This window comes from Neoarius graeffei, chromosome 4 (genome assembly GCF_027579695.1).
Source record: "Neoarius graeffei isolate fNeoGra1 chromosome 4, fNeoGra1.pri, whole genome shotgun sequence".
NCBI lineage: Eukaryota > Metazoa > Chordata > Actinopteri > Siluriformes > Ariidae > Neoarius > Neoarius graeffei.
The window spans coordinates 69,452,457-69,471,580 of record NC_083572.1 but is presented as its reverse complement, the minus strand read 5'-3'; the positions used below and the strand labels follow the sequence as shown (position 1 = coordinate 69,471,580).

Here is a 19,124-nt window from a genome sequence, read left to right as displayed (position 1 = left end):
GAATCAGAATGGAACAGGAGCAGATGAAGTACAAAATGACCAAGGTGAAAATCAGACGGAAGTTCGAAGATCTACAAGACAGAGAGAACCCCCCAGAAAACTGACATATCCTGAGCTAGGGAATCCCTTAGTGGCTATTGTCCAAAACTTATTTCAAAGTTTAAGTACAGCCATCTCTAATTCCCTGGTAGAACCTAGTTTAACCCCACTACCTGAGCCAGAAGTAGTGTAATCTTTTAATTTATGCAAAGGGACTTGCATAGATTTAAGAGGGGAGGGTGTAACCCAGGTGAAAATTACCCTTGGTTGATAAATAGTAAATAAATAACAATAAATATTGTGCAGAAATTCATTACTTAAATAAGTCACATTTAGGATATAAAACCATTTAAAATAGATGAAAAGAGTTTAAAAAAACATTATTTCATGTATTTGGTAATTTGCTATGTCATTGGCTGAGAGTTGAAAAGTCAAATGTGTCAGCCAATCGCGTTGCTGATAGTCGTTCTCCCCGGAAGATTTCGGGCGGAATCGAAGAAACATTCAGAGAGTGAAGCCACGCATTTTTGTTGCTCCAGCGAGTAAAACAAAGGAGCAGAGATTCAAGTTGTAATTAACCTTTATTTTCCTTCTGTAAGTGTTTTATTTTACCCTTCAGTTTATGTTGATAGACGGTAGTTTTGCTTAACAGTTTTATTTTTGAGTTATTATCGAGTGAACGACGAGGAAAAGTTCTAGCTTTTGAAGCCACGCATCCCGCGCGTGGACACGAGCTAGATGGTGAGCTAACCCAAAGGAGCTTCGAACTGTGAGTCTGAACATCGAAAGAAACGTCTTTTCCCTTCGTCGACGAAAGAGGACAACGCGCTGGAAAGCTGACTGTTTCAGCTTTTCTTTCCTTTCCGTGACGAGAAGCAGCTTCAATCGCGGTAAGACTGTTACAGTTTAAACCGCGAACCTCTTCGATTTCCCTCTGGATTACCTTACCAACACGTGCGCGGCCGAGCAAGCTTGGCACAGCGCAAGCTTTCTGAGGAACTATTAACCCCTTCGCTGTTAAAAGGACTGTTTAACAGTAAGAACTTTGATTAACGGACATTGAACAGTTAAGGCATTTATTGTTGACTTTGTGTTGCCTATGTTGAAAACTGTCACGTTGATTCCTACTGCATTTAATGGTGTTAACCTCTTGTTTGAGTTTATTAAGATGCTCAATGGTTGGTTGTAATAACCTGGTAATAGAAGGGCAATGCCCAATGCGTCTGATTCCCATTAGGCTAAAAATAACCTAGGTTTATCTTTACGTTAATGTTGATTATCAACAGCTTAAAGATGGATAATTAGAATATAATTAGTTATACCAAAATAACTAAAAATAACTGGATAACTGCAAACTAAAATTAGATTAAGATAAGAGCTCAACTGAGATAACCACTAAACTACTGAAACTAAATGGGTTGAAGTGAACTAAAGAATTAAGAACTAATAATTCTTTTCTTTATGTTAAAGGGATACTGAGTAAGATTCCCAATTCGTTTTGATTCACCCTGCATTCATGCAGTTGGTTTTGGATGTTGTGTTATATGTCTATGTATGTTTTAAAGGTACCATTTTCTAATTACTACTTCTAAATCTAACTTTTGATAAAGCCGGCATATAAATCTAACTTTTGGTCTGTGGTCTTTGTTCCTTGTCATTTACTTTTAGCCAATTAACTACTCCCTTACGAGCCTAGTCCTGACCCAACAATAACAACTTAATACTTATAGCAAAGTGTTACAATAACTCTCCAAAGATTTATAAGCATGCAGTGCTTCACCACTGAACAGCGAGGGAAAGTTAATGAGGTAATTATACACGTCTGGGTATTCCGCTGGCAGGTCCATATCCACTGACCCGGTCGTGAAAACTACGTCCGGTAAGCCATAAGGGTCACTAATCTGTAGGTCGTTTATTTTAGACATATATCTAATTATCTGTTCCTTAGAACAATGAGCCGTGTAGTCCGTCGGTTGAAATTGATCCATTTTGTACACGAGTGCAGCAGTATTCAGCGGTGTTTTTTACCGACAATATGGCGGCTGTGTACTTTCCGGTCATGTGACTGCAAGATCTCTATATACCTATGGAGATATTGCACCAAAAACCAGACAGCTAGAATAGTCATTTACCACATTAGCAATGTATAGAGTGGATTTCTGATTAGTTTAAAGTGATCTTCATTGAAAAGAACAGTGCTTTTCTTTCAAAAATAAGGACATTTCAACCCCAAACTTTTGAACGGTTAAATTTGAAATCAGATCAATATGCAGGACATTCTGTGTAATAAGGAAATGTATTTTAAAGTACATTCTTATGTGCATTTACACATATAATTTTCTTGGGACGGAAATGGCACCAATTCGGTGGAATGGCTCATTTACACATCAACCACACACCAGGCCATTTTGTTGACGGGTGCCAATAATTCTGGATTTGTCTGTATAAACTTGAGCAAACAAATTAGCTGAAGTACAGCGTTACAAGTCTACTGTACCGTGTGTGTGTGAAGCAGCTTTTTTGTGTTACTGTGACAATGCAAAGCAGCGGGCCAAAACAAACACAGCGCTGGAAAGCTGTTTTCTTTCTGAAAATGAATAGTTGAGTCAGTGCCCTCAGCCCGCAGCTGATTGGATGCCTGAGACAGAGCGAGAGGGAGAGATAGAGGGGGCGGGCGCTGAACAGTGGGCGTGGTTTCGATTGGCGCTCTGTGCGAGCCCATTCTTGTGCGGTTGGAGAGCGGAGCTGGATTGTGCGCAGCGGCGCAGTCAAACGCGCTGTGTGTTTCTCTGTCTCTCTCTCAGCCTCTACTCTGGGGATACTGAGCTCCTTCCTGCAGCATGGGTGCACATGACAAGCGCTACCGTCTGTACAATAACCTGATCTTTTCATAAGCAGTGGAATTTGCGTCTCTTCTGCCACTTTGGATGGCATCTTGAGCGAGGAGGAGCCCCTGTGTGTGTGTATGTGTGTGTGTGTGAGAGAGAGAGAGAGAGCAGAGCTTTTCATCCTCCCAGTGCTTGGGTTTATTTCTTTAGCTAGCTAAGGGAATGAGAAAGCGCAGGTGTGCAGAAGGGTGAGTTTGAAGCTGCATTTTGCTTTTGGGGAAAAAAATAAAATTAAATTAAAAAACAACCCCCCCCCCCCCCCCCAAAAAAAAAAAACAAAACCCTGAGATCAGAGAGAGAGAGAGAGAGAGACTTAGTGTAATAAGAAGGACTGACTAATAAAGTCGTGAAATCAAAAGAATAAGAAGGAACACTGCAAGCTGTGACAAGGGCCAGAGAGCAACATCTGGAACAGCACCAACATCTCCACATCGCCACATCTCACTGGATCCTACGAGAAATATCTCAGGAAACAAAAATGTCATCGCAAACGAAATACAAGAAGGACAAGGAGATCATTGGGGAATATGAAACACAAGTTAAAGGTATGTTACAGTCTTCTTGAAGTTTCATGCAGCGGCAGCATCATTTGCTTACAGATGTGCTGCATTACAGATGCTTGCAAAAAAAAGAAAAATGAAAAAGATCATGAATGCTTCTCGATATCAATCGTGACTCGGCTAATCTCCTTTGGGCTCGATGTGGTGCTCTCTGCACTGAACCTGAACCGGGTAACGCCTCATCTCTGCTTGCAAATCCGCCCACCCCTTAGACTTTTCCCTTATTTGTGACTGAACTTCCATTGCATTTGAATCGCGCATGAATCCGTGCTATTGTGCAATGCGGAGCACAATATATGTGCGGACCTGTGGCGAAAAATATAGCGCGATATCCAAGAGGAAAATCGAGGAGCCTCGGCTGCTTGTGCAGGGAAGCTGGAACAGTGCACGAGCTGCTTGCACGGCTCGCTCCAGAACCGGAACCGAACTAAACATACGCTTTATTTATTTGTCGGTGAATGGCTCAGAAGCAGCCTGAGTGAAGGCTTTGTTGCTGGGTAGAATGGAGTATTTCAAGCTCCTTACACACAAATGGGTGGAACTTGGAGGCGACTGTACACGGGGCCACTTTCTCCTTTTGTTTACTGGATAAACTACAGCTCTGTGAAATAAACATCCCAATGGAGTGGTAGTAAATAAACCACAAAGTCTCTCACTACGATAATTTGCCTGGGAAACACAGTGTGTGACAGTGTAAAGCCTTTACCGAGTAGAAATACTGTCTGTCTGTCTGTCTATGTCTGTCTGTCTATCTGTCTGTGTCTATTTGTCTGTCTATCTATCTGTCTGTCTGTTTATCTGTCTGTGTCTGTCTATCTGTCTGTGTCTATCTGTCTGTGTCTATCTGTCTGTGTCTATTTGTCTGTCTGTGTCTATCTGTCTGTCTGTTTATCTGTCTGTCTATCTGTCTGTCTGTTTGTCTGTCGCTGTCTACCTATCTGTCTGTCTATTTGTGTCTGTGTCTATCTGTCTGTCTGTTTATCTATCTGTCTGTCTGTCTATCTGTCTTTCTGTTTATCTATCTGTCTACCTGTCTGTTTATCTGTGAATATCTCTTAACACAAACTAAATAAAATCTCAACTAAAACTAGCTCTTAATTCCTAAAATCAAAATCAAACTACTTATACACTCCTCCTAAAACTAGACTGAAATTAAAAAAACAAGTTGAAAGACTCAATAATAAACACTAATGAAATTTTCAAACTACAATGACTCTGCCCTCGATACTGGCCCCCTGATTTTTTTTTTAGCACCCGCCGCCACTGGCCGGGAAAGTTCATAATTATCACAAGATTAAATTATTATATCCTGAGATACGATGGCCCTCATCATGGGACACAACTGCTGCCCAACGCGGAATCCATTTCTACCCCATCCCATACTGTTGCCCAGCCAACCCAGTGGTAGACCATTTGGGTCCCAGATGGGCGTGCTGGTTGGGACCTGTCTGTCTGTCTGTCTGTCTGTCTGTCTGTCTGTCTATACATATACACAGTACTGTGTAATGCTGTGGCGCAAAGATGCTTTCACAACTAATCATGTGAATACAAATACTATAAAGAGCAGTAAATAGCAATAAACCAATTTAAAAAAGTCAAAATTTGGTGTGATGACCCTTTTCTGAACAGTAATCTAGCAGTCTCGGGTACAATTTGTATAGTTTTATAACTGGTACGTTTTACTGAGCATCTTGCAGAATCAGTCACGGTTCTTCTGGAGATGTTGTCTGTCTCGCTTCTTATTTTTGCAGTCTTCATTGTGTTCTAGTAAAAATCCAGCAGCCTTCATTATGTTGTTGTTGGAACAGTTGTCCAGTTGTCTCTGATGTAATATACTGCTTTCTTTACTGACATACAAACATTTTTCTGTAACCGGTAATTTTGTGCTGGAAAACTAGCACTTGGAAATATAGAATACGTATTGTACTGACTGCTGGGACTTTCCTATCACAAATGACTCCTGAAATTCTTCTCCAAGAGTGGAGCAGTTGGAGAAGGATTTCGGGAGTCATTTGTGATAGGAAAGTCCCAGCAAAAGTGAAAGGTAAGATGTATAAGACAGTAGTGAGACCAGCTGTGATGTATGGATTGGAGACCGTACCCTTAACAAAGAGACAGGAGGCAAAGTTGGAGGTGGCGGAGTTGAGGATGTTAAGGTTTGCGATGGGAGGTTGGACAGGATAAGGAACGAGCACATCAGAAGGACAGCACATGTGGAGAGCTTGGGAATGAAGCTAAGACAGATGAGACTGAGATGGTATGGGCACATCCTGAGAAGAGATGCAGAGCATGTGGGAAGGAGAATGTTGAGGAAGGCCAAAGAGGAGATACATGGATGTGGTGAGAGAGGACATGAAAGTGGCAGGTGTGGAAGAGAAGGATGCAGAAGATGAAATGGAGCAATGGAGATGAAAGATCTGCTGTGGCGACCCCTGATCGGGAGCAGCCAAAAGAAGAAGAAGATTGCACTGACTGCTGTCTGTTGTCGTAGCAATGACCATTATGCTTTGTGGTTTTCTTTTTCTGTCAGGAAAACCACCGCGCATAATTAGCTCTTTAATATTCTGTACTGTGAAGTACATACGCAACTAGAAGGGCACTCGGTAGAGTGTATACCTCCGTCAAGCCACATATCCGGATTTGCATTAAAATCCAATCAATTGTTCCTTGGTCCATGGCTCACCTTTCCGCAAAATTTCATCAAAATTTGTTTACTACTTTTTGAGTTACACTGGGAACAGACAAACAAACAAAATAAACAAACGGAGGCAAAAACACAAACTGCTCCAACAAAGTTGGCAGAGGTAAAAAATCCTGGCTCCACATACATATCCAGATTTGCATCAAAATCTAATCAATTGTTCCCTGGTCCATGGCTCACCTTTCCTCAAAATTTCATCAAAAGCCATTCACTACTTTTTGAGTTACTTTGAGAACAGGCAAACAAACAGAGGCAAAGACGTAACCTGCTTCAACAAAGCTGGTGGAGGTAATTATGCTGCCCTGCCATACAGTGGTGGGTTTCCCAAAACCATCTTTACACTAAGGCCCTGTCCACACGGCAACGGATTCAGGTGACTCCGATACAATTGCTTATCGTTTAGGCCTGGCGTCCACACGGCACCGGCGTTTTGGGTGCCCAAAACGCAATCTTTTTGAGAACGGGTTCCAGAGTGGAAAGATCTGGCAGCGTTGCCGTTGCGAAGTCGTCTGGATGAGTAGAACGGATTTGTTTACGATGACGTCACAACCACATGACTGTGAGTGCTTCACGCCGGGTAGAAGTGTAACGAACTCGATGCGAGTTGTCAACAAATCCTATAACTTGGTTCATGAAACGCGCTTACAAAATATTTTCACTGTGAATATTTATTGTGTAATGGTGCAAAGTGAGAGAGAGAGAGAGTGAGAGTCAATCCCGCCAGCAAAAATAGGGAAAAAAAGGAGCGATCTCACCTCTTCAGATGATGGTTTAAGTCCTACAATACATTCCTCAAAAAGGGCGTAGAAGAGCAAATTAATCCATCAACGTGTAGCATTCAATTTATTCCGGACCATTAAAGACGCCGCCTTCCGCGTAGAATCATACGTCATCCTCGCCGCCATATTGGATAGGTCAAAGCGGAGAATAAAGATTCATGTGCTGCGTTTAACTGTACCAACAGGTTTACCGTCCAAACGAGATCACATGGGATTACCTTTCACAGGTGAGAAACAACAAATTAATCCATCAACGTGTAGCATTCAATTTATTCCGGACCATTAAAGACGCCGCCTTCCGCGTAGAATCATATGTCATCCTCGCCGCCATATTGGATAGGTCAAAGCAGAGAATAAAGATTAGCTGCATTTAACTGTACCAACAGGTTTGCCATCCAAACGAGATTACATGGGATTACCTTCCACAGGTGAGACTGGAAAAATACTTTTCATTGTATTTGGTCATTATAATGTAATTTTACGAACAGATTTTCCTGACTTTGTGGCTAATATGAAGTCTCACGCATAATAGTTTATGCGCATGCGTCCTTACTTCTTCTATTGTTCTGGTGTCTCCGAAGGGACCGTCTTACAGCGCCCCTAGAGGTGTGGCATGTGTATTGCATCGTTTTCAGCAAGCGTTGCGTTGCCATATGGACCTGATATTTTACTGATCGTTGCCCATTTGGACGCGATATATTTTTAAATAACATCTCGTTGCCGTTGTCGTGTGGATGTAGCCGCGTCTTAACTAGGAGAGACAGCCTTCATTGTGCTGCTCGCTCAACCATTTAACGATGATCTTTGTGCTACAATGCTTTTGGGAAACTCAGCACAGAGCAGTACTGTGTATTTCCAAAGCTGAAGCACTGCTCTTATTTGGAAACTTTTCAACACCTTGGGTAGTTACCTAAAAATGACCTGAGCTAACTATCTTAATTTTATCCATGACTTTCCTGTGAAAGACAATGGGGTCGCCATGACACCGCCTCTCCCGGATGCCGGTCTTTGAGTTCCGGTTTATCCAAGCAGCTGAGACTGAGGGAGCCGAACGTAGCCGAGCGAAGCTAGCTACGACAACCATGTTTTAGTCAGAGGATAACGTCTTTTTAAATTATGTCTTTTTCTGGTTCAGTATGGTATGTGCTGTCATTGGGTGCACAAACAACTCGCAAAAGCTTAAAGATTTTATGAATGGAATCTGTTTTGAGCACAAATGGACTCGCAAGGCATGTTGTCCAGCACCATATGCTGCTCATCTGTACATGTGATTCCTGTCTTTCCACTAACCACTGCATTTTGGACCTGAATCAATAACATTAATTCTGTGTAATTGTTGTTTAGATATTTTACATTATACAAACATTACACTACATTACAGTCATTTAGCTGACTTTTTTATTTAAAGCGACTAACAGTAAGTGCATGTAGCCTCAGTAGCCAAGTGAATCCAAGAGCGACCAGTGCTGAAGTACTAGTGTAAACAAATCACCTACAAATACCATCCAGTATCTGGAATAATGAGGGTAGGTAAGAAGTTGAAGAAGCTTGGACAAATACATAGACAAGGAATTATTTCAGCATGGTATGTTTATTGTTTCCAAAGTTTGACAGCATTTGCATCTGCATTAAAATGATTAGCCTGTGCTTCTCTGACTGAGCTTTCTCTTCTTGAGCCGATACAAGAGACATCACGGTACAGTGGGCTGGTAGAGTTCTGTCAGACTTGAGCTAGGTGCTTATGGTTAATATGGTTACGGTAATATGGTTATAGTTATGGTTATGGTATTTAGCAGTTGCTTTTGTCCAAAGCGACTTACAATATATCAACACTACATTATTAGTAAACCAATACAATAATCCAGTCGCTCTATTCTGACACGGCCAACCTTCCAGATGACAGCTGCTGCATGACTGCAGGATTTCCCTTTTTTCCTCTGGCTAGGCTCAACCTCAGCCTTTAAGTAAACAAACTCGCCCTCTCTTTTACACATAATTTTGCCAATTTTATTACTGTGTAGATAATTGTATGCCTCTATGCTTTTGTAGTTCCTTAGCTCCTCGCCATCAACGCCCTCACTAAGAATAAAATAATTGACAATGTCGCCAAGCCACAATTTCATGCCCTCTATCCATTCCATGAGGGTAGACGGATGGGAACTTTGATCGTATTATCCCCAGAGCTCATCAGAAAATCGGACCGGTGTAACCATCTTTTAGTCATCTTTGATCTTGCCTACCTAGCAGTTAGCATTAGCTACAAACGTAAACACAGTGGAGTGGAAGAAAGATCCCGGCTTCCACTATGACGCAGCAATGAATCATGGGAAAGGTCAGAGTTTAGGAAAGTTATGGATACCTTTTTCTTTTTTTTATAAATCCTTTGCATACCATGAAAGTCACAACCTCACTCCGTTCAATCACAATATTACCAATTTATAATTATCCTGATTGTCCTCAGTGTTACAGCTCCTGCTAGAGAACTGTGAATGTACAGTATATTGTTCGTGAGACTGTAAGGATATACTGTACCATGTGAAAATGTAATATGGGGATCTGAAGTAGTTATACTAATGTGATGTGACACTATAGATAACAATGTCACGAAAACATGACTTTTCAGAGAACATGCAAGTTTGTCAATTTTAGAAAATTGTATAATATCTAAGGAATAAAACACTACAGTACAGGTCTTGCTGCTGGAAGTTATCATCCCATGAATGGTGTGATGTGGACTAACATGAAGCAGAGCACTATTTTCTTTGCTAACAATAACAATTATTAATTTATTAGTTAATGGCATAATTATTTTTTTTACTGTTTATACTTTAATCTTGTGGAACATCTGCAAAACAAAGTAGTTCCTGTTATTGTTTATGTCTGTCAGGTAAAAGCAGTCATTCCCTTACCTCACCCTTGCCATGTCATGTTACTGGGAAACTGGAAAGCACGAAGCCGTCTGTCATGAAGACTTTCCTGTGGTGGAAAACTCACTGACTGTCACAAAGCTCTGACAGAAAGACTCCTTCCTTAAATGTTAAATAAAGGAAGTACAGAAATAAAGAAAGCGATTAAGGGTTATGCATCTCATCTCATTATCTCTAGCCGCTTTATCCTTCTACAGGGTCGCAGGCAAGCTGGAGCCTATCCCAGCTGACTACGGGCGAAAGGCGGGGTACACCCTGGACAAGTCGCCAGGTCATCACAGGGCCGACACATAGACACAGACAACCATTCACACTCACATTCACACCTACGGTCAATTTAGAGTCACCAGTTAACCTAACCTGCATGTCTTTGGACTGTGGGGGAAACCGGAGCACCCGGAGGAAACCCACACGGACACGGGGAGAACATGCAAACTCCACACAGAAAGGCCCTCGCCGGCCCCGGGGCTCGAACCCAGGACCTTCTTGCTGTGAGGCGACAGCGCTAACCACTACACCACCGTGCCGCCCGGTTATGCATCTTTCTTTCTTAAATAACAACACATATAAATCTGTTTATTATTAGTCTTAAATTATGTCCAACTATACAAGTCCCTGTAGATTCACTGTTACTATAGAAACAATGATGTATCAGAATGAACGTTTGAATATAATCCTATCATTTGTATTATGGCCAGTGCTATTGTGTGAGCTGGGCTGTTATCGAAAATTATTCAGCACCTTCTGGCCAATCAGGTTTGAGATTTCAACAGCACAGTGGTATGATGAATGCTAAAAGCAGTTTGCTTGGGGACGTTGTGGCTCAGGTGGATAAGGCGCCATACCATAAATCCGGGGACCTGGGTTTGATTCCGGCCCGAGGTCATTTCCCGATCCCTCCCCGTCTCTCTCTCCTGCTCATTTCCTGTCTCTACACTGTCCTATCCAATAAAGGTGCAAAAAAGCCCCCCCCCAAAAAAAGCAGTTTGCTTAACAAGTGAGTTAAAATGTTGTCTTGCATTTACCCTAATCTGTCATACATGCACATGTTATATCCCATTTAATGTTGTCCTCAAACACACAGTGATATACCAAAAAGCACAATATTAGGCTGTACAGTTGTCATACTGTCATAAATTTTTATATTGGCCTCAGGCTTGTAGTACTTGAGTCCAGGACTTGGACTCGAGTCCGACTTGTGCCCTAATTTTAAGGACTTGTGACTTGACTTGGATTTGGACTCGGACTTGTGCATTAACTGCATTCGGACTTGTAAATTGGAGATTTGGACTCAGATTTTTTCTTTATTTTTTGTAACATGCCATAATAATTTGGCATAAGATATTTATACCTACATTACTTTTTATACTAATTTTGTGCAAGAGAATGCACATTCACCTGTTCATACATCATGTTCAGGAACAAACTAACGTTAATGGCACTAAAATGCCTGGAAAGAAGCCCCTAGGATTGTCCACTTTGCTTATACAGACTTCTCATGCAGTGGGAAAAAATGCACTGCAATGTGTTCCGTATGTAGAAGAACTATCGAGGAAACGACGGGGACAACCTCGAACTAAAATCGTCATTTGGTAAGACTCCACCCTGAGAAGGAAGTGACACGCTATGTTCATTGCTCTGTTGATAGCGGGGCTTGCTGACTGATGAACTAGCTAGTGTTAACCCTCTTTCATGTTATTTGCCCTGTTGCTAGTGGGCGGGGCTTGCTGAGCGATGAACAAGCTTTTTATCTGTAGCCTATTAACTAAAACGGGGCAGTCAAGCAGTAATGTTAGTCCAACACAGTAGCAGAGATGGTTTCACATAAAGGCAGCAACAGCCACCATCAAATGGTGTGGTTGGATTCTTGTTCTCGGACTTGACTCAGATCAGTAGTGGACTCGACTTGGACTTGACCCAAAATTTTCTTTAATGACTTGGACTTGACTCAGGCTTGAACACTGGGGACTCGAGACTGGACTCGGACTTGAGGTTTAGTGACTCGACTATAACACTGATTGGGCTACCATTAATTTTGTGTTTTAGTGACTATTTAATTATCATTTGAAACTGTCTTCTAATACAGTACTGAAAATGTGCTGGTTGGTTGCAGCAATTCTAGGGTGACCAGATTTCCCTAGTCTGAAACCGGGACACTTTTGCGCGTGACCATGCTCGTGCACGCACACCTTTTTTTTACGTAAACGTGGCACTCAGAGAGGTGCTCTTATCATTTTGTTGAAGCTCACATTTATCAACATCTCACATGAAATAAAACAAACAGGCATGTTGTTATCTAGTAGCATAGTGGTATACAGATCAGTTAAATTATGGTCAGACAACAGATTTTGTAATGGCTGAGAATAGGCCAGGCTATGTCCATAGGCCAAATTTAAATCATTTAAATTATGCACATGTAGGCTATATCTCTAAAATTGTATGCACTATAGCATGAACTTAAAAAGTAGATATGTGACCTGATTCTGAGCCTAGGTCAGAATCAACCTTACTAACCATTCCCCACAACTGAATGAATAAAGCAAGAAGATGTGTACAAAAGTGAACACTTTAATGGAAGGTGCAACAAGCTATTCAACACAGCAATATGGCCAAACTGTCAGAATGGTATGTTAAACAGAAACAAAAAAGAGACAAGTGATTTGAGAATATATACTACGGAAGCCGAGAGAGGCCCTTCATATAATCCTTTTTTTTATTCACCTTGTTATCCCGAGATAACGACATAATTAATTCAGGATCTCGAGAAAACAACACAACTAATTCGAGATCTCAAGAAAACAAAACCGTTATTCCGAGATCTTGAGAAAACAAAACAATTATTTCATGATCTCGAGTAAACAGCTGAGAAATGGTTCATTCAGGTGCGCCAAGAGACTTGTGATATGCTGACTTTGAGGCTATTTCTCATTCTGTATAGACGCAACTTTGGTCATTAGAATGTCTGGAATAATCGATCACCTAATAAGGCAATATTTTGATCAGGGGTTGACACAGGGAGAGATTGCATTAAGTCTTTTAATAAGGGATAATTTCAAAATTAGTCCGTGGCACCTCCGCAGAAGACTGGCCCGGCTTTGTCTCTACCGACGGAGATACAGTGATCCAGCTGAGATCATGAAATAATTGTTTTGTTTTCTTGAGATCTCGGAATAACGGTTTTGTTTTCTCGAGATCTCAGAATAACGGTTTTGTTTTCTCGAGATCTCAGAATAACGGTTTTGTTTTCTCGAGGTCTCGAATTAGTTGTGTCGTTATCTCTCAAGATCCTGAATTAATTATGTCGTTATCTCGGGATAACAAGGTGAATAAAAAAAGGATTATATGAAGGGCCTCTCGCGGCTTCCGTAAATATACACTCAAACAAAACAGCAATAAAGGAGGAGAGGGGCGACAGCCCGAGGAAAGCCCCCACAGGAGCGCACAGCATTTGCAACATAGGCTACCCAACTCAGTACAAGAACAAAGCACTTACAGTGTGTGCAGTAGGCTTCGTGCACATTGTTCTGCACCTCTCGGAGGAAGGGGTAGGTGCCCTGTAAATCTTTGGAAAAGGTACATTTTCTTTTCGCCATAATTGCTGCGGCATTACTGCTGCTAGCTGCTAGACAAAGAACATTCGCGCCAGTTAGTGTTTATTTTATTGTTGCATGGCAACACTTTCTGTTGTCTGGAATAATGTGGCTAAATAAACACCCATGCCAGAGGGCAGTAACCAGGAAAGTTTGCGATTCCTGTCAATTCATCAAAATAGTAAATGCAGACATTTCTCCGCTAATGATTCCCATGCTGCTCAGTCGCAAACGTCGCGAGTGGCGAAAACCGGGACATATCTGTGTCCCGACAGACTTTTGTCGGGACTCGGGACACACAACCCCAAATCGGGACTGTCCCGGTAAAACCAGGACGTCTGGTCACCCTAAGCAATTCTCAAATCAGCCTTTCAGTTTTGTGAATGAACTTAACAAAGGCAGAGCTGAATACAGAGCTAACTGCGCTAAAGGCCACACTGCATTACACACTAGCTCAAGCCATGTTCTAAAGATTATGGAATTCTCCATTTGGATTTTAGCTTGAGTAGCATTTGATAAATGGCTCTTTTCCCTTTGGGACTTGGGTAGACGGCATAAATGTCAAGCTATAAGGCACAAGCAGATCTAGTACACATTTAGAATTGCATTGCTGTTTTTACAATACACATGTCTGTTGGTGCACTAAAAATATTGAATAAACTATATTAACAGTGGGTCACCCAAAGAAATGACAAAATGGATACAGTGAATATGAAAGTAATATGTTAACGTATTTACAGGAAGTGGGGGCAGCACAGTGGTGTAGTGGTTAGCACTGTCGCCTCACAGCAAGAAGGTCCTGGGTTCAAGCCTAGCAGCCGATGAGGGCCTTTCTGTGCGGAGTTTGCATGTTCTCCCTGTGTCTGTGTGGGTTTCCTCTGGGTGCTCCGTTTTCCCCCACAATCCAAAGACATGCAGGTTAGGTTAACTGGTGACTCTAAATTGACCGTAGGTGTGAATGTGAGTGTGAATGGTTGTCTGTGTCTATGTGTCAGCCCTGAGATGACCTGGCAACTTATCCAGGGTGTACCCCACCTCTCGCCCATAGTCAGCTGGGATAGGCTCCAGCTTGCCTGTGACACTGTAGGACAGGATAAGCAGCTACAGATAATGGATGGATGGATTTACAGGAAGTCTCCAGAAGTCATGGTCAGTGGTGAGCATGGGAGTAGTATTCTGTATCGTAATGCCAAGGCATAAACATAGCCAGGAATATGTGTTAGTAGGATAGGCAGCAAAGGCTGCAGTCAACTGTGCAGGTTAGAAAAGAAGTGTGTTTATCTCAATAGAGCTCACTGATGCCAGTATCCTTTATGTGGTTAAATGAGGCAGTGTCTTAGACTCCTGATCAACGGAGCCAGGCTGTCATGGGCCACTGATTTTCTAAATCAGCATAGCGTGGTTGTTAAGAGTTAGCCAGACAGGCAGAACCAGAGATTAAAGCAGTCTGTATTTGCAAAGACGATACTTCCTCTTTGTGGATATTTCATATGATATGAAGAGCTTGGGGGGAAGTCATGGCCTAATGGTTAGAGAAGCAGCTTTGGGACCAAAAGGTCATTGGTTTGATTCCCTGGACCAGCAGGAATGGCTGAAGTGGCCGCAAGACACCTAACCCCCAACTGCTCCTCAGGCTGCTCTAGGTGTGTTGTATGTCACTCTGGATAAAAGCATCTGCTAAATACATGTAATGTAACTTGGATTTGTCCATCAGTTCCTTGTTATTATGCAGAGACCCCTGTGAATTTCCCAGCATTCCTCTTCTTGTTGTTGCCAAGGTCTTTTATCTGCTAGGTTCTTGTCACATTCTTTAAGCAAGTGTGATGGATGTTTTAAGAACACAGGCATCTTTATTTACTTTATATACTTGAAATGAACAGTGAAAATGAACAGTGAAATACACTGGATTTCAAACCAACAAAATAACATAATGTGTGCTCTAAAAAGTTTATTCACTGAGCCTGAGGCGAATAATTGTTTTAGTATAAATCCACAGGTGATTATAAAAAAAAAAAATCGTATTAAAAAAATAATTTATTCAGACTTCAAAAGCGGCATGCAGATGTAATGCACGCAGACTTGTGTCACTTATCTACGGCGAGCCACATAAAATACTTTGTTTTGAAATAGATAAAATAAACACAATTCCACCTTACCTTTGAATAGTTTTAGACCAAACTTCATAGCGTCTTTAGTGCTTTTAGGAACAGCATTTTCTTTCATAATTTGTAATTCTTCCTCACTTACAGTGACAAAGCAATCAGCCGCCATTTTGCTAAGTCGCTCGAGGTGATTATCGAGAAATAGTCACAATTTCTCGACCAATCAGGACACGCGATTTCCTATAATCACCTCCGTATTTAGACTAACATCAGTTATTAAACTGCTATTCCATTAATTTGGGGTTTTAGTTAATAATAAATTATCATTTAAACCTCTCTTCTACTAACTGAGGCTACGTTTACATTAGACCGTATCTGTCTCGTTTTCTTCGCGGATGCACTGTCCGTTTACATTAAAACGCCTGGAAACGCCGGGAAACGGGAATCCGCCAGCGTCCACGTATTCAATCCAGATCGTGTCAGCTCCGGTGCTGTGTAAACATTGAGAATACGCGGATACGCTGTGCTGAGCTCTAGCTGGCGTCTCATTGGACAACGTCACTGTGACATCCACCTTCCTGATTCGCTGGCGTTGGTCATGTGACGCAACTGCTGAAAAATGGCGCGGACTTCCGCATTGTATCACCTTTCATTAAAGAGTATAAAAGTATGAAAATACTGCAAATACTGATGCAAATACTGCCCATTGTGTAGTTATGATTGTCTTTAGGCTTGCCATCCTTCCACTTGCAAGTGGTAAGTGATATGCGCTGGGATCACACACACAGCGGCTCAGTCCCGAATCACAGCTTGTGCACTTCACTTGCGTGCTCTGTGAGCTGCGCAGGGCCGGAGTGCGCACCCTCCAGAGGGCACTCGCTGTTCAGGGCGGAGTGATTTGGAGCGCAGGATGCCTGCGGAGCCGAGCGTATCCGTGTATTGGCGTTGCTGTGTGCACGCAAATCGTGTATTGGTGTTGCTGTGTGCACACTAATCGTTTTAAAAACGTTAATCTGATGATCCGCTGATATGGTCTAATGTAAACATGGGCTGAAACTACTGACAATGTACCTTATAGTAATTCTCAATTCATCGCCTTCTTTAAGAAAGTACGACGGCTCCTACAAGCGTCTTTATTTCCCCGAATATCTTTCTAATGTCTGTCTTCCCCATACTTGATGTATTTATTAATTAAACACATTGGATTTCAGACAGGCACAGTTTCATTGTGCATGCTTGACGAAGGCTCAGTGATACTGCTGTGGCGTGACTGCAGTGTTCACTGTTGGAGAGTCTTCAAAGCTGGTTTAGATTATCAAAGCAGCAATACCAGTCTGACGAGGTCAGTGACCATTGGTGTGACAAAATAGGCTGCACCGATAATCACTGCAACACTTCATCCACAGAAACAGGTCAGGTACAGGCTGTGCTTGTTAACACTGGGATTTTTAGAAATAGTTGTGGATCATGTAAGCCATTGGAATGGACTATAAGGTGAAGGAGAGGACAGACAGTTGGGGTTGGAGTGCTGAAATACATCTATTGCATCACTTTTCAAAACAGGAGGCCCAGAAAATAAAATCAAGGAAATACTATGACTCATGTTTTGCTTGCCTGGTAACTGCCCAGGTTAAAAAAGCAAAAACAAAAAAAAACCCATAGGTAGCGTAATGTAATAACAAAAGGAGACCTTGCTTATTAGGTGCATTAACACAAACTAAGGGAAATGAATGGGTTTATGATTATTATTCACTTCTAAGAAAGTTTCTAATGTAGCATGTCATGCTTGTGCCCAGAACAAAAACACAGCTATGAGCTTTGATGTTCTGTCCTTGTGTCGCGTGTAAAAAGATTCTAGTTAGCGTCTGTATTTTCTCTCCATATGTTTAACTGTGAGGTGATGGTGCTATGTTAGAAGGAGAGTTATATGACGGCTGTGTGCTGCACTTTATTTTGCGTAGTTTTTTCAGGTCTTTAAATAACTGTGTGCTCCTGGTTCAGAAAAGATAATTAATCCAATACCCCTTTTCCACCAAAGGAGTTCCAGGGCTGGTTTGGAGCTGGTGCCTGATCTTGGAACAGTAAGGTGGGGTTTACATTAGACCGTATCAGCGGATCATCAGATTAACGTTTTTAAAACGATTAGCGTGCACACAGCAACGCCAATACACGATTCGCGTGCACACAGCAACGCCAATACAAGGATACGCTCGGCTCCGCAGGCATCCTGCGCTCCAAATCACTCCGCCCTGAACAGCGAGTGCCCTCTGGAGGGTGTGCACTCCGGCCCTGCGCAGCTCACAGAGCGCGCGAGTGAAGTGCACAAGCAGTGATTCGGGACTGAGCCGCTGTGTGTGTGATCCTAGTGCATATCGGGCATGCGCGTCACTTACCACTTGCAAGTGGAAGGATGGCAAGCCTAAAGACAATCATAACTACACAATGGGCAGTATTTGCATCAGTATTTGCAGTATTTTCATACTTTTATACTCTTTAATGAAAGGTGATACAAGGCGGAAGTCCGCGCCATTTTTCAGCAGTCGCGTCACATGACCAACGCCAGCGAATCAGGAAGGTGGATGTCACAATGACGTTGTCCAATGATGACGCCAGCTAGAGCTCAGCACAGTGTATCCGCGTATTCTCAATGTTTACACAGCACCGGAGCTGACACGATCTGGACTGAATACGTGGACCCTGGCGGATTCCCGTTTCCCGGCGTTTCCAGGCGTTTTAATGTAAACGGACAGTGCATCCGCGAAGAAAACGAGACAGATACGGTCTAATGTAAACTTGGCCTAAGACAAAGGAAAACTGGTTCCAGAGTGGCACCAACACATTACTGGTCGAGAACTAAAAACTGCGTATGTCAGGGGCTAGAGGCTGGATTATCATGACCAACAAGACCAGTTAAAACTTTGTGAACAGCATTTTTAAAAATCAGAACTAATGTAGTGTCTTGTCTGCCTAATCCAAAGAAGAAGAAGAGACAGTACAGCCCACCATTGTTGTTGTGCTTGGTGCTCGTGGTGCTAGCGTGGCAGGCACTAGCAGATCTAGCGGCTGGGAAAGAGGAGATATATCCAAGGATGTAATGATGTGGTGGAAAAGCAAACCGGTTCTTAGAAGGTTCACAAGTTGAACCAGTTCTAAACCGGGACTAGCACCAGCCCAGAACTAGCACTTGGTTTGTGCTGGTGGAAAGAGGGTATTAGTAACCTTTTTATAGCCAGATTGCCCCTTGGTTGATATGTGTAATGCCTCAGGTGGTAGTTAGAACAATGAAGCATGTTGTATAACTGTGATAAACATAGCTACATACCAAATGAAAACATTTGGTTTGTGAAAGCCAATGAGGAGTAAGTGTTTTTCTCTTTTTGTGTCCCAATTGAACAAATCACAATATCCAGTAGGTTTTTTGCAGGGGTTTTGTGTGTGTGTGTGTGTGTGTGTGTGTGTGTGTGTGTGTGTGTGTGTGTACACAGTACCAGTCAAAAGTTTGGAAACACCTTCAAATTTGATGTTTTTATTTTTTAAT

General features: G+C 42.1%; 1 protein-coding gene across 2 annotated transcripts in view; it reads left to right on the top strand.

Annotated features, from left to right (window-relative positions):
- Positions 1-2,776: 2,776 nt before the first annotated feature.
- Positions 2,777-19,124, top strand: part of srgap3 (SLIT-ROBO Rho GTPase activating protein 3) — a 302,285-nt gene continuing 285,937 nt past the window's right edge. For both annotated transcript variants that reach the window (XM_060919551.1, XM_060919552.1), the window contains exon 1: positions 2,777-3,472. In XM_060919551.1, coding sequence (XP_060775534.1) covers positions 3,406-3,472 — 67 coding nt within the window. In that variant the 5' untranslated portion in view covers positions 2,777-3,405. The remainder of the gene's footprint in view (positions 3,473-19,124) is intronic.